The following is a 24626-nucleotide window of genomic DNA, read 5'->3' as shown; positions in this document are numbered from 1 at the left end:
AGATAGCTGCAACTGAGGTAAGCAAAACATCTCACATGAGTATAAAAGTGCCCGTGATAGGCTACCAACTCGTGACAGATAGGGGTCATGGGGTTTGAATGTCCCCGATAGGTGTGTTCTAGATATAGATGCTGCTGTCAAAAGAAAGTTTGTTTTAGGTATGACCAAAGGTTGTCAGAAACAAGCTGACACTGACATCACTAAGTTACGGCAGAGGAGAAGCAAACGTTAGATATATACTTGGTTGATGCATGGGGGCTTAGAGTGTATCTTTAGCTGGGACTTAAAAACAGTATTGCGGCTTGTTTTTCTTAAAGCAGTGGAAGGGTAACAAATGGGATAAACTACAAAAATCAAATTACCTTAAATATGTAAAAAGATTAATAGATTTAACTAATTTGGGATATTCTCGGATGAGAGACGTGTTTCAGCTCATGGTTTCGAAATATATGTTTCATATATTTTGTGTCTAACTTGCTGACAATGTATTTACTTCTTAGTGAATATAACAAGTACTAGACTGTAAGGGAAAGACAACTTGATTATTGGTGGTGTCGCTGGGACATTTATGAGGGCATGGATCTTTTGAGAGGACTGCTGATCAAGACCGAGATGGTAACTAAGAATCTGAGACTGTGGGGACTATCATGTGTTAGGATGGATGTTGTGCATGCTGTGACTTCTCACTTCTGTTAGCATTCGGATGTTTGCAAAAAAAAAAAAAAACTAAAACAAAACAAGAATAAACAATTTGTTTGTGGAAATCCATTTGTCTAATAACATACTAATGCAAGTTTCATTACAAGAGAAATTCACATGGTAGCAATGAGTTTCATTATTATTAATAACATATGGGTGAGCACGAGAAACCTGTGTGGTGACACTGACCCTTGTAAGTCAACCTCTCTTTCAGGGTGAAGAATATGATGTGAAAGCCTTAATGATTGAGACATACATATCAATGCCCTTCAAATACTCAGCTTGACTCAGATACTGCACAAAAAGAAAAGACTAAAGAAGGGCACTAGACACTGATCAACCAGATAATAGGCAAACAGAAGGATATGACAGTACCTCATTGTGATCATGCAGCAAACTTGGGGTGTTTGATATAGGAGAGAACCCAAACGCAGGCAAGCCAGCTTTCCGGAAGTACCGAGAATCTGTTGATGCAGGGAAGATCTCAGGCTCACTAGTACTCCCTCCAGCTTCATTCACAGCGTTTTGTAAGAGTCCCCACCATGGATTTGAATTATCATTTCCGGTAAGTAATTGCTTCCCTGAAAGATTCTGGTCGAACCGCCACAGCTGACATACCAAGAGAACTCTTTCATCAGATACAACTTTGTTAAGTCCTGACCACAATATTCAAAAAAATCACCTTATAGGACATGTTCCGGGCAACAGGTGCCCATTCCTCAACCAAACGTTTTTCTAGTGCTACTAGATCAGCAGTGGGTGGGATACGAATGTCGAAGCCAGCTTCTGCCTCGGATGGTTGCAGATTCATCACAAATCCCTTCATCCAAAAGAGGGTTTGTCAGGTTCAGACAAGACATTACAACCTTGGTTATCATGTCTGAAACAACAGAGAGAGAATAATACATCCGGAGAAGGAGTGCCAGCTTTGAGGAAAACCATGTTGACAGAGACTACGCCACCGTCAGGCTTCAAGCCAGCTTTGAGCATATCAAACTGAGAAGCTCTGAATCTATCATACTCTCAATGCTTTTAGTGAGATTCTCCGAGGCTGAGTCATCATAGAGCTTGGAGCCATGGCCAGGTTGTCCTACAGCTTTGATCTGAAGCGACCATGGAATCCTCTCTCCATTGAAGACTCTGTAGCTCTCCGTTGGAGATGGCAAGCCTGATTCATTCATTACCGTTAACAATATTAATTTGTGTGCTCATCTCTTCTTTTCAAAGGCATTTTTGTTTTTTTTAACTAACAAAAAAAGAGAGTAAAAGCTCTTTCTACATTGACGAGATCTCTTGTACCATTTACTATCTATTTATATGAATACTATCTATTTATACCAAGCTTCATAATCCCCACATCCAAAACCACGAGGTCCACGACAAACATCAAGTAATATTAGTTTTGTGCGAATAACTTCTAAACTTTGCACATTGTACTTTACAAGTGAGCTACCAATACTTGGGGCGTATACGTACACTATCTTCTTTAACTAGACAGTTATAAGGCTGGGACTTTGACCCGAACTTATCAAACTGAACCAATTTTTTTTTTTTTTGGGTTCAATTTGATATGTTAAAAAATTAGCTTTCAGTTTGTTTCGGCACTTGATTATTTCAATTTTTTTTTTTTTTAAAGAAAATTATAACCAAATCATACCAACTTTAATCAAAATCTTGAGCCGGACTAACAAAATTTTGAGCCAAAGTAACTGAAATAACCGAATTTAACAGAACTCTATTGAAAACCCCACATGTTTAACCAAGATTAACCGAAGCCGAAACTTCACTAACTTCAATTCAATTCAACACAATTTTATATAAACCGAATAACTCAGGAAAAAACGAATCTGCATGCCTAGTTATATTAACAAGCTTTACCAAATGTTTCTACCTTCGTCAAGCACAACCGCAATGCTCAAGCTCTTGAATATTTCCGACTCTCCACGAACCGCCCAACACCATCAGCGCCACCGATCTCTTCATCAGGAACGAACGTGACATATACCGATCTAAGCGGCTTATATCCAGAGGCTACAAGCTTTCGAATGGCTTCTAAGTACTGCATCCCAACGCTCTTCATGTCCTGAGTTCCCCTCGCGTATATTCTACCGTCTTCGTCGATCTCTGCTCCTAGCGGTAGATGATCCCACTTCTCTGCCTCAAAGGGGACGACGTCGACGTGAGAGTTCAAGAGAATCGCAGGTAACGAAGGCTCTGAGCCAGCCCATTTCAGGAGAACAATAGGCTTTCCCTGAACGAACTCGATTGGTTGGTATTGGAGAGAGATGGACTGAGCTTGTAATTTAATGAAGTTTGCGGCTGCGTAGTAATCAGGGTTAGGTTGTACGGTGTTTATACGGAGGTAATCTTGGAACCTGGAAATGATCGCCTTCGAGTCTAGAGCCATTGGTGAGGAACTGTAAACACTTGAGCAGAGTGGTGAAGATTGAAGAAGCTTATCTTTTAGTTTTATGAGACTGCGTTTTCCACGTGACTAAGCACATGCACCTCTCCTCCCATACCGGATCCCGTCTCGTTATTTAATTCGTGATTTGGGTTAACTATAGAGTAAATGGTTATTAAAAAGAGAGATAAAGACCAAAATAGCAATAAATCAAGTTTTTGTTTCCAAACTAGCATTCAAGGTCAAAATTCACAAAAATAACACTCAAGGGGTGGGGTTTAGGGTTTAGAATTTAGGGTTTAGGGTTTAGAGTTTAGGTTTTAGGGTTTAGAGTTGAGAAGTGAGGTTTTGAGAATAAGATTTCAAATTTTGAAAAATAAAAAAATTTAAATTTTTCAAAAGATAAAATGCTATTTTGGTCATTTTAGTTTTTGAGTACTATTTTTGTGATATAAACTTAGAAAGGTGCTATTTTGGAGATTTGCCCTTAAAAAGATGTAACCAGTATTGCATTTAACTTTAAAAACTATTATTCCAAAATAAAATACTCCATCTGTTTCTTAAAAAATGTATTTTTGATATTTTTCACACAAATAAAAAAAAATGATTGAAATGTATTTAATTTGTTATTAATTTACACATATTTGACAAATAATATTTAAAATAAATAAATTTACTTATATATCAATACAGTTTGCAATTTATACGATACTTGTTGTTGAAAAGCTTCCCTAGCTAACAAATTATTTAATCTATTTTTTTTTCTTTTTCATAATCAAATCTCAATATAATGAAACTTTCTTCTTTATTTATTACAAATCTTCCTCACTAACTCAGTAACTCCAATAAAATAAAATATAACTATAACCTGTTTGACTGCTCAGTTTCTATTGATTGCTAGTATATACACTAATTTTGTTACATATTGTATTCATGAGGTCAATTTATTTTTGACTGCTCGGTTTAACAAAATTAGTGTAAACTGCATTCAATAGAAACTGAGCAGTCAAACAGGTTATAGTTATATTTTCTTTGATTGGAGTTACTGAGTTAGCGAGGAAGATTTGTAATGGGTTCTTCATGTCCAGGTCAATTTTGTTACTCATGAGGTCAATTTCTTTTTGAAGATGTTTAGATAAAATTTAAAACTAAAACTGAAGAATATACATTGAATAGATGCACCCAACGGCTCACATGGTACCAAGATTTACATTGACATATATGACTTCTCTTCTAAGGGCCGGCTTTAATTAATTACATGCACGAGAGCTATTGCCATCAATTATATAAGATTATTTGTTTAGAAAAAAAGATTATCATTGATTTCGTTTGAAAGATTCAATTTTGGTACACATTAAATTTAGGTTGACATTCAGTTTTAGAAAGAAAGAACAAAACACAGTTAAACTTGTTATGTCGAGAGACGCGGCTATTTCTTCGGTTAGTTTGTACTTTGTACATACGTATAATACAAGTAAAGTACCAAACCATTAAAAATGGACTTGTCTTTGGTATGTTCCATCATCTCATATATCAAAGAAGACATTGATATATTTGTTAAATCACTGGAAAATAAAGAAGTGATATATTACATAACAGTCTTGTTTTGAAAAGGAAAATTAGAGTTCTTAGACCAAGTCCATGTTGGTTATGCGCAAGAACAAGAATACTAAAAGTCGTCAAAACCTTCACTATATACATCCGAATAATCAAATGACCAAGCTGCCCAACATATATCCCTATATATATACCTTACAACATCTTCCTTCTCATTCCTTCTCATCCACAAATCAATCACCAAATTAAAACATGACTCTCACAAAAACCTCATTAGTCCTTCTTCTTGCCTCTTAGGTTTCTACTCCGAAACCGTCAAGTCCCAGAACTGCGGCTGTTCCCCGGACCTATGCTGTAGCCAGTTCGGTTTTTGCGGTACTGGTAACGACTACTGTGGTCCAGGTTGCCAATCAGGTCCTTGTACAACCCAAGCCGAAAGTCTAGGTACCATTGTATCACAATCTTTCTTTGACGGTATTACCAACCGAGCCGGTAGTGACTGCGCCGGAAAAGGATTCTACACACGTGATGCTTTTATTAACGCCGCTAATACGTTCCCCAGTTTTGCCAATTCGGTTTCAAGGCTTGAAATTGCTACTATGTTTGCTCATTTCACCCAGGAGGTCGGATGTAAGAATTCATTTCACTTTCTCTAATATTTTTCTAAGTTTTTTTCGTACATCAACCTAAAATAGCAATAAACACTTTTTGTTCCAAAAATAGCAAGAGTAAAAAAAATTCAAAATAACATTTACTAAAAATTAAAAAGAATATTTTAATTATTTTATATTTGAATTTAGATTTAGTGATTATGGTTTAGGTTTAACATTTACAAGGTGGAAATAGAGGCTTACAATAATAGTTTAGGTTTGGAGTGATTATTTTCCCTTAAATTAATGTTATTATGGTTTTTTATGTGTTATATTTTGTCATTATATATTTTGTGAGAATTTGCCATATATATATTTATTAAAATTGAACATTTGACTTGATCCAAGTTAATTAAGCTGTTTCTTATTTAAGTACATGGTCTCATGTGTGCGTCTTTCTATCGTGTAGATTTCTGCTACATAGAAGAGATAAACGGAGCGTCACAAAACTACTGCAACGACAAGGATTTCCCACAATACCCATGTGCAGCTGGCAAAAACTACTACGGCCGTGGTCCGATTCAGCTATCATGGAACTACAACTACGCACCATGTGGTCAGAGTCTCGGTCTCGACCTTTTAAGCCAGCCCGAGCTCGTAGGTAGCGATCCAACTGTAGCATTCAGGACAGCTTTGTGGTTTTGGGTGAATAACGTAAGGCCGGTACTGAGCCAAGGATTTGGAGCCACCATTAGAGCCATTAATGGAAAAGTAGAATGTGACGGTGCGAGTCCAGATAAGGTTAATTCAAGGATTAGGTATTATAGAGAGTATTGTGAGCAGCTTGGTGTGGAACCTGGTTCTAACCTTAGCTGCTAAAAAGCTCTCTAAAGACTATTGTTGGACGGTCGTCTCTATGTTGAAATAATAAAATGAAATCTCATGCATGTTTGGGTTTCAGTGTTCCCTGCTTCACAAGCAAACAAAAATTGTTGTAATAATCTTATGAAAGCTAGTACAAACTAAAAAAAGTTACTACAACAATGCATGAGATTTACTCATATGGTATCAAAAGTAACTTTTGGATAAATTACATTTTTAAATTGTTTTAGTTTAAATATGTTAAATTCTAAAGTTTTCTAGTGACTGATAACCGAAAACATAAATATATATATATTTTTTTTTTTTGGTAAACAACATAAATGTAGCTATATGTAGCTAATAAGTTTTTTTTTTAACTCTCCACATGCATTATTATGTATAAAAAAAAACAGAATACTACAGCTATCATATCGCAAACTAAATCAAGTTGTCATCCGGGGCTATATAATAATCTATGAATGTGTCATGATCGTTTACGTAATATGAGTTTACTTTGACCAAATAAATTTAAAAGTCAATCCTAATTTTTCTTTTTAAAAAACATAATGTAGTTGGCCCTCGTCAAATTTGGATGCCTTCTCGTTACTCGTCTGCGGTTTCTCTCTATCACTTCAATTTTATGTTAATTGCAAAATTAAAATAAAAGATGGCAAAACTAATACATGGCTTGAAATTGGAGATTTGATCACTGTGTTGCCGAAAAAAAGAACGATATCTCACTATCCGCACATACCAAAATTAATTAAGGGAAGATAGATAGATTAGTCATCCTTAATCTCAGGTTATGCTCTCCAAGAGAAAGTGAGAATAAAAGCCGCACATGGAGATCCAATGGACCTTTCGTAATTTACTCAAATTTGCAGATAAGCCCATACTAATTAGATAAATCAAAAGCCCATAAAAGAATAATACAATTAGGGTTTCGTCTTAACTAATGTACTATATATACATTCGCCAGCCCGACAGGACAACACAACTTGTGTCCGTCTTGTTTTCGATTGTTTTATGTTTTTGATTTTTTACACGTTTAAATGGTCAGCTATGATGAAAAAATCGTGTGCCAGAGATGTGGGCTTTGTTCTCCATCGCTGACGGTTAAACACATCCCTCTAAGAAGTTCTGAGCTCTTTATTCTTATTTTTTGTTTTGATTGGATTGGGTTTTATGGTAGTAATAATTATTTTAGGTTTATAAGTCGAGGTGACGATAGAAATTTCACAGGTCTGTCAATCCCCTGAAACATTCTGTGATGTTATTGTGATATCTCGACAGGTTCTGATCGACTTATTCAAAAGCCTTTCTTATAAATATTTTTTTCGTTTTTAATGAGTTTTGTTCTGAATTAATATCGAATCTGAGAATATGATGAATCTCATAAAAGAAATGGGTAATTTGCGACTGATATTATATTGATGTTTATTCACCTTGGAGAACTGATTCTCAGATTCAATATGTTGTTATTTTATTTTATGTTTGGTGCTGATTTTGATTATTATTTTTGTTAATTTTGTTGGGGCATATGATGAAATTGTATTTCATGGGTAATTTGCGTCTGAATCTTGTTGATGTAATCTTTATGATTTTCTGATGCCCAAATGAAAAATTACATTGTGTTATAAGTCGAGTTACATCAATAGTCAATTCGACAAACAGTTGAGTTCTCTATTCTTCAGTTTTGTCTTTTCTCCAATGTTCAAAAATATTAAACGGATTTGTATGAGAGGAGAGAGCGATGATTATGATGATGACGATGATACCATAGAACAATCCAACTCTGACATCTTCTGATGAACTTTACATCATGCACTACCATCTGAATCTCGTTCTCCCTCAATTGATAAATTGATTGTATGGATATTTATCTGTCCAATAAATGGATTTTTTCTGTGAAACTTTGGTTATCTGTTTTAGTGACATAAACTGAAAAATCAAATTAGCCTTGGGGAGATAGGTGAAAACTGCACCACGTAATTTCGAAGTCTGTGTAAAAGTAAAATTGCATTAAAATTCAGGAAATGAGAAGTAGAGCTAAACTGTCAGTACGGAAATTAAAGTTAAGGATCTTTGAATAGATTGAAACTCCCACCTCCATGGAGTATATAATTTTGATATATTTGTAAACTGTGTAAGACCACATATTCTCCCATGTCAAATTAAGTGTTTAAGTATCTGTTTATTCAGGCAATTATAACTCTACAATTCTCCCTAATGTCACCTTAAATACCTGAAAGGACATTAACATTACCCATTTCAACATTGATTCTACAAAATATAGATAGAAAAGATCTTGATCCACCAAACCTTGGTGAGGATCAACAACCCTCTGCCCTTGTAGGTCTAACGGTGACAGTTGGTTGTCGCGGCTAGAGTCTTTGCACGGTTATCGTAGCCTTCTCCTCCCATCGACAGAGTGTTTGTTCCATGTTTTGTTGAACAATACGATCCTATAGAAAAACATATTGTGCTCACTTGTTGCCTTCACACTCTCCACTGTTACTCACTGAACCATTTTGCTCTGGTAGTTCCACAAACACCACTTCACCTAAATGGCCTTGCAACATGAATGTCATTTTCTCCTATTATTTCAGCAAATCATCTTACAAAGCTATTATCTTTATAACATTCTCCATAGAGCTAGAGTCTTTTCAAATTCTAACTGCAACAAGACTAATTTGATGTAGAGCAACTTCTGAGCTATGTCTACAGTTAGATTGTGAAACAAGTAACCGGGTTTGAGGCACCAAAAGTTACCCTCTGGTCAGTGATGCCAATGGGGGCAACATGGCCTTCATGTTTAACCCACTCGTGTCAATTTGCATACTTCAACCCCTCCAACTATGCCCATCTATTTCAGGATCTTTTTTCACTAGAAACCTCAAGATTATGTTCTAGAAATACACTGGAAAAAATCCTTGTTCAAATTAGACGAGAGAAAAAAGAGAGCCAAGGGCACATGCAAGAAACAGAAATATAAAGACGAAAGCTTTTTCAATTTCTGGTGGTGTGTCTTAATGGGCCTTTAAATGTCTTAATGGACCTTCATTTGGGCTACGCACAAAATGATATTTGAAAACGAAGTCGTTTCGTGAGCCGCTTCCTGCTTCCTCCCCCCTTCGTCTTGTAATCGAAAACATTCACCGTCACTTAGCTCCGGAGCTCGATCTCGCTCATCCTATCGGCGGCAGGTATTCTATTTTTGAACTTTCTCTTATCTATCACCGATACTCATTCGATCTGAAAGCTCTAATTTTTATAAATATAACTTCGCCCAAAATCGTTACTTTCTCAATTGATTTTCCAACTCTGTCGCATCTCCTGAATCTTCATGTTATTACAGGGACAAGGGCAGACCATGAATGCTAATACATCACAAAAGCTCGAAGCTTTGGTCTCTGATGATGGACCAGTGAATGTATACATATGGGACATGGACGAGACTCTTATCTTACTTAGATCTCTCTTAAACGGGACCTACGCTGAGTCTTTCAACGGCTCTAAAGATGTTAAAAGAGGTGTAGAGATTGGTGAGATGTGGGAGAAACACATTCTTAAAATCTGTGACAATTGTTTCTTCTACGAGCAAGTAAGTTTTTTTTTTTTTTTTTTTTTTTCACGAAAACTTATTCAAAACCAGACACTAAAACATCAGTACTTGTGGTTTTTTCTGGTTTGCAGGTTGAGGATTGTAATGAGCCGTTTATTGATTCCTTGAAGGAGTACGATGATGGGAAGGATCTTTCTAGGTATGACTTCAAGCAAGACGAGTTTGCTTCTCCTACTGATGACTTGAACAAGAGGAAACTAGCGTACAGGCATAGAGCCGTTGCGGAGAGATACGAAAAGGTTACTGGTGCGTTTTCGTTTGTTTATTTGTTGCTTGGATGTTATATGACGACTCAAGTGGGAAGCTTCTTCTCTCTTTTGTTATTGCAATAGGGTTTAGCTCGGATAGTTGACAGTGGAACAATGAGTGTGTTGGATGAGTTGTATGAAGTGACAGATGGATACACAGACCGGTGGCTTTCTTCCGGTGAATATCTGTTTCTTGTTGTTCTGTTCTTTAAGTGTGTTTAGTGCTCAGTATAGTTTTGTGTTGATTGCAGCAAGGGCCTTCTTAGAGCAATGTTCAAATGTGAAAGAAGCTTCTGTTGATGGAACAGATCGAAGTTCTCAGGATATACACATTCTAGTGACTTCAGGGGCACTCATACCAAGCCTTGTGAAGTGCCTGCTTTTCCGGTTAGATACGTTCTTGAGACATGAAAATGGTAAGTAACCCCTTCTTCTTCAATGGGATAGTTTAGCTTCAGATTCACACACTTGTTCTCTCATTTGCTCTGTGTCTTTTCTCAGTGTACAGTTCAATAGATGTGGGGAAGCTCCAATGTTTCAAATGGATCAAGGAGCGTTACAACCATCCGAAGTTCAGATTCTGTGCGATTGGGGACGGTTGGGAAGAGTGTGCAGCCGCGCAGACGATGCAGTGGCCATTCGTTAAGATTGATTTGCAGCCGGATAGCTCCTACAGGTTCCCTGGCGTAACGCCAAAGACTGTGAGCTACTACTTTGCTGCTGTATATGGCAACTCTGATACTGATACCAACAAAGAGTAAGTACCAGGAAAGCCTTTTCCTTTGTAACATGCAAACTCACCATTGTGTATACATTACTACTTTGCTGCTGTATTTGGTATCTATAAACCAAGCAGCTCCTCTTGTAGTTTTATATTTAAGATTTTGTCTTTTGCAATATTTGATTGCTAGTTACTGTATGGTGAGCCATCACAAGTAAATGGAAAAATGAGAGAGAGACACTCTCATATAGTCGGATTTGTACGGACGTGTTGTTTCTACTCGTCTCACATTTCTTGTTAATCGAATTTGTTGCAACAACAACAACCAAGTGCTGCCTCGTAGTAAATCAAGATCATCCCGCATAGCTTTGATCTTGCTGAAGTAGGTCGCAACATCTTGTCTTTCTTTACGACATGCCACAAATATCAGTTTTTTTTTAACTCGTGGATAGCATGATGAATCTTGAGTTCAATACTTCTTGCGTATAACAATTCAGTTAGTTAGCATTTATTTGACAGTAACTCATGTATTGTACTGCTTAGAGCTAGCCAGTAGTTGTTGAATAGTTATGTCGATATCTCAAGATTTTGCTTGGCCAAAGATTGTTTCCTACGAGTTTTTACCCACCGTTTGTAACTGAAACTCACTTAATAGGATTGAAATTAAGATGTGATGCCCGAATGACTATGGTCAACTGGTAGATGAGACCTGGTAATGTGCTATCTCCCTTGAAACAAAGTCACAGTTATGTGAGATTCAATGGAAGTCGCCATGCATGGTAGAGACAGTAGTATTGATCGATTGATCAAAATTAGAACAAATAGATTGAAACATTTAGAGAACATAACGAGTTTTGGTGTTTGGATGGATTTGGATTTGATTCAGATACTAATATGACTATGCTAAAGTTGATATGAACACTTTTGATTATTAGAAATATAGATAGTCAAAAAATAATATATATATATATATATAGATATACTCATTTAATTTTACAAAGATTTTAAAATAACTCTTCTAAGAGATAACAGAAAAAGAAATATAAAATACAAGGGAAAAAAATCCTGTTGATATGGAAGATGTCGTAATATTTGAATTTAGATAACGATGAACCAACAAAAACGGTTCTCTTTGAAAAAGAAATTCTTGTTGCAACTACTGCATAAAATACAAATCGGAGTTATTTTATATTCATGTACTTTTAGTCATCATAGTAACGAATTTTAAAAATAAGCGCTACTGTTTCTCTCCAATCTAAGCTTGATAACAGAACAAGTAGGCATTACATTATTTAAAATAAACACAGAAATATTAGCGGTCAAACATTTGGATGTGATAGTTTTGATCATTAATGTTTTACTAATAAGTATATATTATGTATATGAAACTATCTTTTACAACTTTATGGACTTTACATAAAGAAGATTGGTTAGCTTGTTTTAGAATTCTTATATTCTTGATAATAACAGTATTTTTTGTAAAAGTTTGTTTGACACAAAATCCTGTGAAGAAAGAACAAAGATCCGTTGTACTTCGTAAAAATCATGGCTGTCTCTACTTTACCCACACTTTGTATTTTTATATCAACACTTTCATCTGTTCATGGCTACAGTATATTATTTTGAAATAATAAAAGTATTTCATCCCCAACGAAAACCAGCAGATGTATATCTCTAATAATGTGTATGTGTTGTTATGGATCATTACTATTACTTACCAACAGGCAAGCTATTTCATTAGAATTCCATTGTGAAAGTTTCAACAATTGTGAAGTTTACAAAAAAAAAAGTTTCAACAATTGTGTATTTCTTCGCAATATAGAAATATATTTCCTTGTGAAAGGTCGAATGAAAACAAAGAAAGAAAGAAAAGTTATTCAAGTTATTATTTAAAAGGCATCAGTATATCAGTAATATTGTCAAAGTTTTGTTTCAGATTTGTAGATATTACAAGCTGAAAATCTTATACTAACTTTTGGATATAAAAAATACAAAAGGAAAATAGAAAAAAAAAAGCATATATTAAAAATGTTTTAGTTCACAATCAAAGTAAATGAGCACTATGTAAGTTTAGAATCCATAAATCGTGTTGGTTTTACTTTTAATCGATGAAACAGTATTTTAGAAATGTTTTGTTTATTCCAAGCTATAAGCAATATTATATTTGAGATAAATAATGTAATGATTGTAAATCAGTACTAAATGTTTTGTGATGAACATTTCCGGCTACTTTGCTTTAGATAATTGCGTGTGACAGCTTAGCTAGCATCAAATGGGTTGGGCAATTAAAGATATGATTGGAATGGAATGGTCAGATTAATAATTTAATTTCTTAATTAGCACTCCACTTGCACTTTTCTTTGTAGTGTTTTACTAGTATTACTTTAATCTTCTTTGTCGTTTAGCATTTCTTGTCATTTAGTACTTTTTTATTCACATGGTGGTGACCTCAAACTTTGAAAAGGTGGAAATTTTATTCAGTCATGTGTGTTTGGAAAAACCCTAGCGAGCTCAATGAGTGTGAATTTTTTTCCTATTGATTTTGCATTATACTTATATCTTTGAACCATTTTTGTTCGGTAAAACACATGTAAAACATTGGAATATATAGATTCAGTGATATATATTGCTACAATATGTTTGCCGTTTCCCAAGATAGCAACACTGATGGGGTTGAGCCTTTGAGGGTTACAATAAAGCTATTTAGATTAATTTTAAGGGTTAATGTATCCTTTATATATTTTTGATAAAATATACTATATTTTATGTCTCTTCCTGTGTTCGTGATTTTCGCTATAAAACTGTGATAATAAACATTAAGAAATTATAATCAACAAGAAAAAGTGTGTATGATATAGTTAGGTCACATAAATAACAATAAAATGTTAGTGTAAGTTGTTATTGGATATAAAAGTTTCAACCGTTAATGCCGTTGAATGTAAGTATGTCACAAAATAAATTATGTGAAATTTTAATATAGTATCTAATAAAACCAGGGAACTCGAAGCATTTATATATGCATGAGTAAAAGGTAACTGAAAAAATAAATAACAATTATATATATATGCTGCTCATTAAGTCGAAAATAATTAATTTAGAAACTTAAACAAAAAACAAATCGGCAACCTAAGTAAAAACTAAAAAAAAAATGTACTGAAGGATCAATACATGAACAATTGATATGTAAGAAAAACAACCACAATTCCATAAATTCCGTGAAAATAAAAGAGGGGAAAAAAAGTGAAGTTTTTTAAAAACAGAAGCTAAAACGGAGCCCTACCGGTGCCGGCAGAATTTCCGGGCCAATGTTCACCTCCCATATGAGGCAAACTCATCGGTAAACTGAAGAACGGCAAGCCACCGCCACCACCTGTGGCTTCCGAGTAAATATTTCCTCCGCCTCCGCCGCCGCTTTGGACCAGTAACTGCTCTTCATGCTCGTCTAAAGGCAACCTTTCATAAGCCACGTTCGTGAAAGATGCCGCCATGACCATCACCGGCCCCGCCGCCATCAATTCTCCAACAACGTTACCTCCAACGACCTGTCCCTGAGCTCCGGCGAGGAATATCGTCAAGCTAGTCGCTCCTGGAGGAGCAGGCGGTGGAAGGAAAGATCCAGAGAGGGAAAGAATCTCAAAAGTGCCTCTCAAAGTCAAAACAGCTCCGACCGCTGTCGGCTGACGGATGCTGACGTTAGTGACGGTTCCGGTTCCGGACATAACACAGATCCCTCGCTGTCTCCGCCGCGCGTAAGTAGAGATGCACTCGAAAACGTCGAAGCCACTTCCCACTTCGAGAATGTGAGCCCTAAGAGTGTTAGCGCTCTCGCGCGTAACGATCGTAGGAGGTTTCGGTTTATTCTTTGATCCAGCTGGACGGCCACGTGGCCGCCGCATAACGAGGTCCCCGCTTCCTCCTCCTCCGCCACCGCCTAGTCCAGAGTTGTCATTAGATACTATTAAATCTAAACCTTGATGATGGTGGTTTCCTCCAGCGCCACCATCATCTTCGTGGTGGTTGTCGGTGGAGAATTGGCCGACGTTGTGGACGTAACGAGAGGTTGAGCCTAGATCGAGACCAGCCATGCCAATATCAAAGAGAAATAATTAAGAAAACAAAATATATTTGACAGGGGAATAGAGATTTTAAAAAAGTAAGTAGAGATTCTAATGATTTAGGGATAGTAGGCAAGCGGGAATACTAATAAAAAGTAGAGAAGAAAATATATAGAAACATGAGAAATGAAATGTTTTGAAGTAGAGAATGGGGATAAAGAAGTAGACGACCAAGTCTTTTCTCTGGACCCAATTGGCCCCAAAAGACAATTATTATTATAAGGTTTTATTCTCTGTGTATGTAGTGCAGTATATGTATATAATAGAATCAATCAAATTCGAGTCCAAAGTTACTCACAAGTCTTAATTATTATTACATTGCCGAGTATGTATAAAGACGTTATTGCGTTTCTAGATTTTGTTAGGTGTATATATATGTTATTGAAGAATCTACCATTGTACTATGTCTTCTCGCCTAATAAAGCATTGGATATTTGGAGACACCATCGAGATCCCAAGAATGAGGAAAATATATAATTTGTTTGATCTTTTTTGATGTGATTATTATAAATCAAGTATATATATTTATTATACAATTACATGTTTTCTACAATGTGACCAGCGAAAGGCTAGACTAGGATTCTTAGTAACAATACCTATATATAGGTGAACCAATACATAAACTAATGCAAACATAAACAAATGAGTGAAAAACTATAAAAGATTTGGACAAAGAAAATGTTAACTCCACCCATAAGTTGACCAGCAATGTATGTAAGCTTATCAATGTCAGGAACTTATCTTTTTTTTTTCTTTTTTCATCGTCAGGAACTTATCATAACAAGTTATATGTAGTTTCTTTATCTTAAAATCAGTCCTCATGCATGGCTCGTGGTAATAAAAGTTGATATACGTCCAATGGCTTACGGCCTTTTGAGGTCAGTTAAATTAGAGGTCAATACGGAGGCATTCAGTTTTGATGAGGTATTCAGTTTTAATTAAATGTCCAATTAATTAATAATGTTTTTACCATCGATTAATTCTGATTCAGTCACTCTTTTAACAAACATAAATATAAATCTTTCACTTTCATATAAATTTATAGGCTTAAACTTAAAAAAAGTGTAACGGTCCGCTAACTTTCTCATTCAAATTTACGCTGTCTCTTATGGAAGCTCAAATGTTTTGTCGTAAATTTGTAATAAATTATTTTCGAAAAAATGTAATAAATTACTGGGAGCATTAAGTACGAAGTCGATGAAGATAGTTCAATTGTAACTAAACTATAGTTAGTTAACCAAGTTGACACATTAAGTCATTAAGAGCATCTCCAAAAAAGAACTCTATTTTGAAGTTTCCAAAACTTTATATTTGAAGTTTCAATGTGTTCTTCTCCAAAAGTAAAACTTCAAACCTAATTTCAAAATTATTTATATTTTACACTATGATCCTTATATTTGTCATAGTTGATGTAAATTCATAAAACTTCTATAATAACTAATACATATATATAAATATTACAGAAATATTAATTAAAAAAAATCTTACACTAAAATATAAAATTATAAATAAAAGTACATAATTAAATATTAAACTGCAAGCAAATATTACATTATTGCATAAAATTATTTCCATAATGCTCTCATATATGATCAACTAGTGCATTTCGAAGTAAGAAATGATTCTCTTTATTTTTTATTTGTAGATTACGAGCCAAAAATTGTTGAAACCGGATATCCTCATAATATGTCTGCTGATAGTTTGATATCATCAAACGAAAAAATCCTTGATCTTTTAAACGAAAGTACAACAAGAAGAAAAAAATATCATGAGATGATTGAATTACGACTGCAAAATGAAGCAAAAAAGTTAGCTTTTAAAGAAATAAAAGAGGAAAATAAAATATTGCTAAAAAACTTAGCTTCTTTCGATGATGTTAATATTCGTGAATACATTCGATCTGAACAAGAAAGAATCATACGAAAAATGCATCAAGAACAACAACAACAATCATCTTCGGTTACACAAAATTTGTTGAACAATATTTTGGACATTTTGGAGGTTCCGGAGCAAATTTACCAGACTATTAGTGTTGTTATAATATTTAAATTTGAGTAATAATTATGTCTTCATGTGTCTTTTTAATAAGTTTTTATTATGGTTTTTTGTAATATTCTTGTTGTTTAATTTAGTTTTAAAATATTATAAATCTTGTTTTAATTTTTTTTATTTAATTTCATGTGTAAAACTTAAGTTTATATAACAAATTTGAAATATTTATGAGATATAAAAGTTTTAAGGATTAAAACAATAAACAAAAAAATATTTAATAATTATAAATATGATGTATAATTGTAAGGACTAAAATATAAATAAAAAGATGAAATTTCAAATTTGAAGTTTTGAAAAGTGAAACTCTATATTTGGAGTTTCACTCTTCAAAACTTCAAATTTGAAGTTTTGAAGTTCCTTTTTGGAGAGAAAAATACTCTATATTTGGAGTTATAGAGTTTCTTTTGGAGATGCTCTAACTAGGTTTTTCTGTTCATTGTCAACGATTAACTATGGTTAACAACTTGAGATGCTTTATCATTTTGATTAGTTTAACTTTAAACTAATGAGGAGGAACATTAAATAAATGGTAAGCAACGCGAAGATTCATGCGGTCAAGTGAGCGCAGCGGCGTCTTGTTCCATGCTCTTGTGAGGTTTGATTGACCCTTTCGTTAATACAATCCTCAATTGTTAAAACAAAAAAAAAATACCACGTTGATTAGTTCTATATTTGATTTCTCGAAGGTTTAATGATAAACCTATGAGAAATTTTAAGGTTAGCAGTAAAGATTTTTTTTGTCACAAATATAGCATACATGAGTTAAAATGTCTAATCTATTTTATCAAATAGGTATATAGACACTTATACATCTAAAGAAAAATAATCTAGATTTAGAGTTTACATGGGAGGGGTGAAGTTTTAGAAGATGAGGTTTAGGATTAAACAAATAAAATTAATTAATATTTAAAAAATAATAATTTTATATAGATCTATTACTAGTAAAAAAATTATTTTAGTGTCTTTTGAGAGAATTGACCCAAAAGTAATAGTAAAATGAGTTTGATTCAAATTTTAAAACTAAATTATTTATTAAACATTAACGGTTAACAGTAAAACATGAAAGAAACTAACTCCTACCTAGTGATCAAATAAGCTGACAATTCTGCTAATAATTTCGCATTGACAAATCAAGCGTGGATAAAGATAAACCTCGATCATCAACTGATGATGAACCTCGTCAAGCCCACATAGCAGTCTGCTACCATACCTTATTGATCCATTTTCAACAGATCTGTTTATATTTATGGGTCTCTATATTTATTTACCCATCACCTATGGATACCTAGGACTGAGGGTTCCAGTTGCAACCATCTTGAGATGACAAAATGCTGGTGTATAGACAAATTAAGGAGATCACAAACATTGCTTTAATTTTTAACTATATACCTTCCTAAATAATAGTAAAATTAGTAATTAAAACTAAATTACGAATGGCAAAAGCAATAGTTTATACGAAGAAACAATAATTTAAGAACAACGGATTATACGGAAAGGGGTAGACTGACAGCAACGGCGGACAACGTGTGACGGCTTCTTGTGCTAATTTCGCGATGGAGCCATTTTTAATAATAAATCAAGAAGCCGTCATTAATAATTTATTAGCATTGTTTAGTTATCAATTCTACTCTACCCAAACTTATTAAAAATGATCATCTAATATTATAATTATATGATTCCACCAATCGCCATTCTAATACAAGAGTTAATTAATTGCATGGACTTTGGAGCTAATTTATTTAGATCATATATAACGTCAAATATTTTAATTTTCGTGTTATAATTGAACTGTCTGTTAGTGTTTTTGTTGGTCTTTGCGACAGACAACATGCTTAATATACATGCCGATCATTAATTCGCATTATGTTATTGTTAAAATATGTCGTATACAGATGGCTATCGAACTTTTTAAGCAAATGTGATCTGACCAAATGTTTGTTTTTGCTTTGTAAGTGTTTTGGATTATTTATAAATTGTGAAATTTGAGATTACGCCCAAGTGTGTCATGTAAAATCTTATCAATAAGCGATATGATTTCTATATAGAGATTTTGATCTGATCTGATGATTAAGAAATTTAGAATAAGACCGTAAATGTGAACAGTTCTTTAGTTTAATAAACCCCACAGACGCAAGCATCTTATTATGCTAACATTTTTGGAATCTTTTTCTCCTCATAGATAACAAACTAAAGATATTGTAAATATAAAATGATGTGCTTTTTAAAAAAAATCAAACAAACAACTATAAGTTTATAACGAGTTATTCTTGTTATTATTGTTCTTTGGTGTAACTATGCTAGTTGATACAAGAATTACTATTTTAGAGTTTTTGCAAATTTTTCAGCTATGTATATATATAATTAATTTAGGAATTTTTTTTAATGTCAATATAATTTTACTGGGAAACTATGGGTCTGATTGGTAATTGGTGTAACTTTAAAACTTTTGCTCTAAAAAAAAATCTGTAAACTTTTTGCTGTGGCTTTAGATTTTATTGCTGTAAAATTTTTTGGAAACCACTAAAAATTTGCTTGGGATATTTGGCTCTGCAAAGCACTTGTATAGCTGTAGGTTATTTCAAGAGCTGTGGTTTAAAAAAAAATTTAAAGCTCGATTACTCTGAATTTGGTGCTATAGAAATAAATTGAGTTGTGGACAGCACCTAAAACAACTATCAATCACTCTCTATGTAATTTTATTTTTCCATAAAGAATAACCTTCTTTTTGTTCGAGTTGGTGTTCGGAATAATTTAGTTTAAATAATGATCTGAACGTTAGAGAAATAAGAAAAGGAAATCTGAAATAATATTATTTTTCTTAACAGCTAGCTACCAGTATAATAATACGGTTTGCTCCTCCACAAGATGCCTACCCACTACCGCCTTCTTTTGTCGTTTTATGAAAATTAATTAAGATTTGAGTGTGTTAAGAAGACATTAGCTCAGTTGACAAAAAAAAGTGACATGATTCCAGCAGTTGAAGTCATTATTTAGTTTATCCTCTTCCCTTCCATCCGTAGTTTGGACCAATCCTTTTTTTTTTTTGTTTCTCGAGAAAGGGCTAATTAGTTTGGACCAATCTTCGGATACCAAATTATTGATTAATTACAACGGATTCATATTTTACCTCCGTACTTCTCTTTTTTTTGGAAAAAAATTCTTTTGCTAAAGTTATTCGAACAATATTTACCTAGAAATTAATCAAATCATATTCAAGAAAAGGAAAATAATTGTATATATGAATTACTCACGTAAGGCATCAACGCTCTAAAGGAACAAGAAAATTTCGTGGTTTCGTTAGTGTTAAGCTCAAGTTTGGAGCCCAGCTTAAGAACAAGAGTAAGCACGTAGGTAGGCGTAGGCGCCGTTATCAGTGTTGAGCAGGATTTCATTTCATACCTAAATCCAGTTTATTTAAAACTTATCTAGAACGGAGTAGGTTTCACATTATCCGTGATTCAATCGATCAACACCCAATCATTTCATGTATCTTATAAACTACATTGAATTGGAGGTGGTGAACTCCAAAACAATTAATACCAAGTCAAAGCAAATACTGAACGAATCGAACAATGGTTGTGATAGTTAGATGCTGCATATATACAAGAGATAAGTCAAATGGTTGATCTCGGTATGAAGCTATAAAAAAATAACTCAGATTCAAAATGAACAATATACTGCTATTTGATAAACACACACATATACATTACTGATATTTGATAAACACACTACATTGTACGCTCAACTAGCTTGTTTCAAGCACATCAGACCGATTGATCATTCTTGTACATCTTTACTTCATTATATATACTAAAATTTTATTCATAAATTTTCGTACTTCATTTTCCTAATTTCCTACAACCAATTATAAAATATATGTTGTGGATTTTAACATCCACAATTTAGTCTCCAAATCAAAAGTTTGAAACTGAAATTATTAAAACTCTTTCAAGTGCTCGAATTATTGTTCTGTTCTTCAGTCTCACATCTGGTTTCTTGCTTTTTCTATTCAAACGAACATATATATGGGCCAAAGAGAGTAAAAGAGACTTAAGTTTATTGTTCTTGAACCTCATAAATACAAACTTATGTAGTATACCATATATCTATAAGTTTCCTACTGTATATTGCAACATCTGTCTAAATTTTATGGAATAGGTCCTACCTAATTTCTCTAATTACTATACGACCCCATACCAAAAAAATACACACACATCCACCCACCCGCACCAATTAAAATCTATAGATAATTTAAAAGCTGCTCACTGGTCTCCACTCTCCGATCTAATCCGTTCAATTCTCTGACGTAATCTTCTACGGTGATCGTGAATTTTCCACAGTCCATTCCCTAATATTACCGCCGAGTATATCCCATGCGTCATCATCGGTGCTAAAATATTATCCGTCTGGAAATGAAAATAATTAAGAATGAGGCGGGTAATATATTTAAATTGATCAAAGTGTTGAGTTTTGGTATTATTGCATACTAAACCAAACCGGAGATTCTACCTGAACCCATTCAATACCGAGGTAGAGGGCTAAGAGTCCTTCAAGGAGAGGAGAGTAAATCTTTTTCATCTGTCTCTTCTCGTACCAAGCTGTGCACAAAGCAATGCCAAACGAAAGATATCAAAAACCAGCGGTTCAAATAGTATGAAAACCTAACCCTATTTTCTCTTGTACCAAACCCGTTTACATTTTCTTGTTCCCCAAGCTATCTTTCCAAACCTTATCTTTTTTATTTTAATGTCTAGAGGTTTTGGTCCGGAAGGTTCCTATATTTCCTACGATGAGGTCCAAATCATTTTACACTAACTCTCTTTAGGAGAAAAATATCACTTCTTAGATCCCTATTTGATCCCTATATCTCAGAAACAATATGATCCGAAGAAGAAAGGAGAAGTAGCTAGTACCTGACAAAAGCTTCTTAAAATCATCGCGGCGTGATCTTAGGACTGGGGCAACAATGTATATCGGGTCTGAAAGTGAAAACGAGAGTGAGAAGGGGCAGAGAATCAACTAAGAAACTAGAAGATTAAGAGATCAAATACTAAAACCTTTTGGAGAAGCAGCAAGAAAGTAGAGGGAGCCAGTGAGTGTTGCGGTGATCACAGCTGCAAATGCTTGAGCAAATGGTACAAACGGAGGAAATACGCCGGTCTAGAGGTTAACAACAACATAATATTAAAATCCAAGAAAAACTATATATGCATGTAGCAAAAAATGTGAGTTAGTTTTACCAGAGCTGCCATGCCTCTAGAATCTGTCATCAGTTGTGTTCCTCTCAAGAATATATCGGACAGAGCACCCTGTGAGAATTAGAGATTTGATCAGCCATAACTCAATCAAAGTTGCTAATCAATGATTCTAGGTGTTCAATGAGACCAGACCTGTACAGCAACACGGTAAAAGAGCTCTTCTCCTACCGAACTGGCCACGACTATAAGTATAAACTGAAAACACATAACCATAAATTAAAACCTCAAAAACCAAGAAACAAAAACCTCAATATTTTTACCTGCCATGGAGACATTCCGAAGAAAAAGCTTCTTAGTTCCTCATCTTCCACATCTCTAATAGCCCTTGCGTGCGGAGAAAGTTTCACAACTTCATCCTGAAATCAAACATACAATTCTTTAAAAACCATTTCAAACAAACACTAGATTAATCATAAGAGGTTAGTAATGCTCACATCGAGTATGAAGAGAAGAGCCATGATAGGTGGTGTAGCATATCCAAGTCCGGAGAGAAGTGCATCAAGAGAAGGATCAAACCCACCAGATGAATCAATCCCAGTCACTGAACATATGAACCTTCCTGCTACAGCCATCGCTCCATATAGTCCTAACCATCCAAACACATACATTTAACATTTTGATCCAAACCTAATGAATAAATACTATGTGTAATTAAATTAACCCACCGATTCCGTAAGTAAGTCTAACAACGGCGCCGATCTTGTCCCAAATCGGGAAATCAACAGTGGTGGAGTTAGCAAAGCCACGATCAAGTGTAGTGACCTCCATGGCAGGACCGGCGAACTGTCCTCCTCCTCCTACGCCGCCGTCTGTTTTCTCTATCCCTTCACTGCTTCGTCCAGCGAACGTTTTAACGCTTCTTGACGTTTCACCACCGTTGAAACTCATTCTCAAGCTCCTTCTTCTCTCTAGGAAGTCATTAATACTAGTCGAGGAGGAGGACGAAGACGAAGAGCATAAGCCTGTCCGAGAAAACGAGGCTGAGTTCGTGTAAGAGAGCAACGGAAGCTCCATTGTTGCTTCGTTGAGGTACTCCGAGACTAATAAACTCAATTGTGATCTCCGGCCGGTGAAGTCTCTCTGTACATCGTCTTATTCATTTGTCTCTTTCACTTCTTCTTCTGTGCATGTTCCTTTGCTTGTTTGTGTCTTTGAATTTGTACAGGATCTGAAGCTGGAGAGATAAGGTTTTGTTTGGTCCGTTGGATTTTAATCGAACGGTTAGGAGGATAGGTAATGTTGATGAAGCGTATATGTGCAACCATTGAGTTTTTGACACGTAGAGATAAGCGGGATCAGAATCTGTTCCCAACGGAGGTAACTGTCTTGTCTTGTCTTAAATTATTAAGTTAAATTAATAAAATGTATTTACAATGACTTGTGTTATTGTATTATTTGTAATTTTTTTATTAATCTCGAAATATCCCGAACATAGAGTTTTAATTATTATTATTTTTTCGTTTATTTTTTTTTGTTGATCGAAACTCATTTAGCTTCTAACAAAAATATATTTACTTTTAGTGAAATTAATAAACATTGAATATGTTGACAAAAAAATATAAAATTGAACATTTCTAACCAAATAACAAAACAAAATCATTACAAGGAAAAGTGAGACACAATGACCTGAAAAAATCTTAAAATTGGTTCGTTAACTGAATTACCATCGCCTCATTCAAATCAACCTCATATAAAGCCCATTAACAAAACCTCAAGCCCAATTTATTTTCATCAGACGATCGTTAAACCCTGGTCTCGTCATCGCCAAGGAAACACACCAGTCTCAATGGCAAAAACTTGGGAGCGAGATGATGTTGTTTGTGTAATTGATATGTCTTGGGTTCTGTTGAGTGTTCAGGAATACCTGGTGTTATACGTGCTTCCAGACTCTTATGTTGATCCAGAGTACAAAGACTACGGAGGTAAAGTTCATCGACACTTGCAGTATTAGCCATGGAATTTTTATTTTACAAACTTGAGAACTTGTGTTTATGTAATTTCTTTAAAAAATTTGGAGACTATAGGCGAATGTTTCATTCGACTTTGATCAGTACCGGCCCTTGGAAACTTGTTCAGCGTCTTTCAAAAGATCTTTCTCTGATGCTTTGTTCATGTGTAAAATGATCTTTTTCAGCTGGTTATTTTGTAATTAGCTGATCTAGTCTTTTGGTGAATGTTGTTGCTAAATGCAGGTGAGTTGTTTTTGAACGGAGAAGTAATTCCACGTACTCCAGTCTGGACTCCAGAGAGACAGAGGAGGATTGTGAGGTTCATGACTCCAATACTGAGGTACAATGACCGAACCAGAAATGTCCGGGGGAGAGAGAGCATGCATTAGCTTCCAATTCTCTTGAGTCTGCCCAAGCAGCTTCTTTCCCTTTGAACTTTGATCGTATTGGCATTTTCTTTCTATGTTATTTGCTCCACTCTCTCTGTACGAATAATGTAAATTTGTGATCATGGTAGGATGATGTTTTAGGTGCGTGAAGCCTTAAT

The 24626-nt window shown here is 34.6% G+C and overlaps 3 protein-coding genes, 3 non-coding genes and 3 pseudogenes across 6 annotated transcripts; 6 read left to right on the top strand and 3 right to left on the bottom strand.

Moving 5' to 3' along the window:
• Positions 1-715: 715 nt before the first annotated feature.
• LOC106443493 lies at positions 716-3197 on the bottom strand (annotated as a pseudogene).
• A 1700-nt stretch (positions 3198-4897) lies between these two features.
• Positions 4898-6294, top strand: LOC106437851 (annotated as a pseudogene).
• Positions 6295-7168: 874 nt separating this feature from the next.
• Positions 7169-7259, top strand: LOC125607834. The gene has a single exon (XR_007338891.1). It is a non-coding gene; the product is annotated as a small nucleolar RNA U61 (small nucleolar RNA).
• Positions 7260-7327: 68 nt separating this feature from the next.
• On the top strand, positions 7328-7415 carry LOC125607328. Its single transcript, XR_007338488.1, has one exon. It is a non-coding gene; the product is annotated as a small nucleolar RNA snoR14 (small nucleolar RNA).
• A 70-nt stretch (positions 7416-7485) lies between these two features.
• Positions 7486-7577, top strand: LOC125607830. Its single transcript, XR_007338890.1, has one exon. It is a non-coding gene; the product is annotated as a small nucleolar RNA Z101 (small nucleolar RNA).
• A 65-nt stretch (positions 7578-7642) lies between these two features.
• On the top strand, positions 7643-7728 carry LOC125607831 (annotated as a pseudogene).
• A 1433-nt stretch (positions 7729-9161) lies between these two features.
• On the top strand, positions 9162-10967 carry LOC106437850 (eyes absent homolog). Its single transcript, XM_013878837.3, has 6 exons — positions 9162-9317; positions 9470-9715; positions 9808-9975; positions 10069-10162; positions 10236-10400; positions 10486-10967. Exons 2-6 carry the CDS (start codon positions 9485-9487, stop codon positions 10743-10745), a joined length of 918 nt encoding a protein of 305 aa, XP_013734291.1. The 5' UTR covers positions 9162-9317; positions 9470-9484; the 3' UTR covers positions 10746-10967.
• A 1843-nt stretch (positions 10968-12810) lies between these two features.
• On the bottom strand, positions 12811-15707 carry LOC106443492 (AT-hook motif nuclear-localized protein 21). Its single transcript, XM_013885053.3, has one exon. It carries the CDS (start codon positions 14788-14790, stop codon positions 13969-13971), a length of 822 nt encoding a protein of 273 aa, XP_013740507.1. The 5' UTR covers positions 14791-15707; the 3' UTR covers positions 12811-13968.
• A 5200-nt stretch (positions 15708-20907) lies between these two features.
• LOC106437849 lies at positions 20908-23309 on the bottom strand. The gene is made up of 9 exons (XM_013878835.3): positions 22796-23309; positions 22565-22716; positions 22391-22486; positions 22263-22325; positions 22113-22181; positions 21930-22032; positions 21786-21851; positions 21382-21470; positions 20908-21278 (listed from the first exon to the last, which is right to left on the bottom strand). Exons 1-9 carry the CDS (start codon positions 23142-23144, stop codon positions 21135-21137), a joined length of 1131 nt encoding a protein of 376 aa, XP_013734289.1. The 5' UTR covers positions 23145-23309; the 3' UTR covers positions 20908-21134.
• Between the last annotated feature and the right edge of the window lie 1317 nt (positions 23310-24626).

Source organism: Brassica napus, chromosome A3 (genome assembly GCF_020379485.1).
Source record: "Brassica napus cultivar Da-Ae chromosome A3, Da-Ae, whole genome shotgun sequence".
In the NCBI taxonomy this organism is placed as follows: domain Eukaryota; kingdom Viridiplantae; phylum Streptophyta; class Magnoliopsida; order Brassicales; family Brassicaceae; genus Brassica; species Brassica napus.
The sequence above is the reverse complement of the archived record's forward strand: the minus strand, read 5'-3'. Positions and strand labels throughout refer to the sequence as shown.

Excerpts from the sequence above, each read along its gene's own strand:
- LOC106437850 (XM_013878837.3), top strand. The coding sequence starts at position 9,485 with ATGAATGCTAATACATCACAAAAGCTCGAAGCTTTGGTCTCTGATGAT. Across the intron at positions 9,716-9,807 it reads ATTGTTTCTTCTACGAGCAA|GTTGAGGATTGTAATGAGCC; the intron begins GTAAGTTTTTTT and ends TCTGGTTTGCAG. Across the intron at positions 10,163-10,235 it reads AGACCGGTGGCTTTCTTCCG|CAAGGGCCTTCTTAGAGCAA; the intron begins GTGAATATCTGT and ends TGTTGATTGCAG.
- LOC106443492 (XM_013885053.3), bottom strand. The coding sequence starts at position 14,790 with ATGGCTGGTCTCGATCTAGGCTCAACCTCTCGTTACGTCCACAACGTC.
- LOC106437849 (XM_013878835.3), bottom strand. The coding sequence starts at position 23,144 with ATGGAGCTTCCGTTGCTCTCTTACACGAACTCAGCCTCGTTTTCTCGG. Across the intron at positions 21,852-21,929 it reads TCTTGCTGCTTCTCCAAAAG|ACCCGATATACATTGTTGCC; the intron begins GTTTTAGTATTT and ends TTTCACTTTCAG. Across the intron at positions 21,279-21,381 it reads TCGGTATTGAATGGGTTCAG|ACGGATAATATTTTAGCACC; the intron begins GTAGAATCTCCG and ends TTTCATTTCCAG.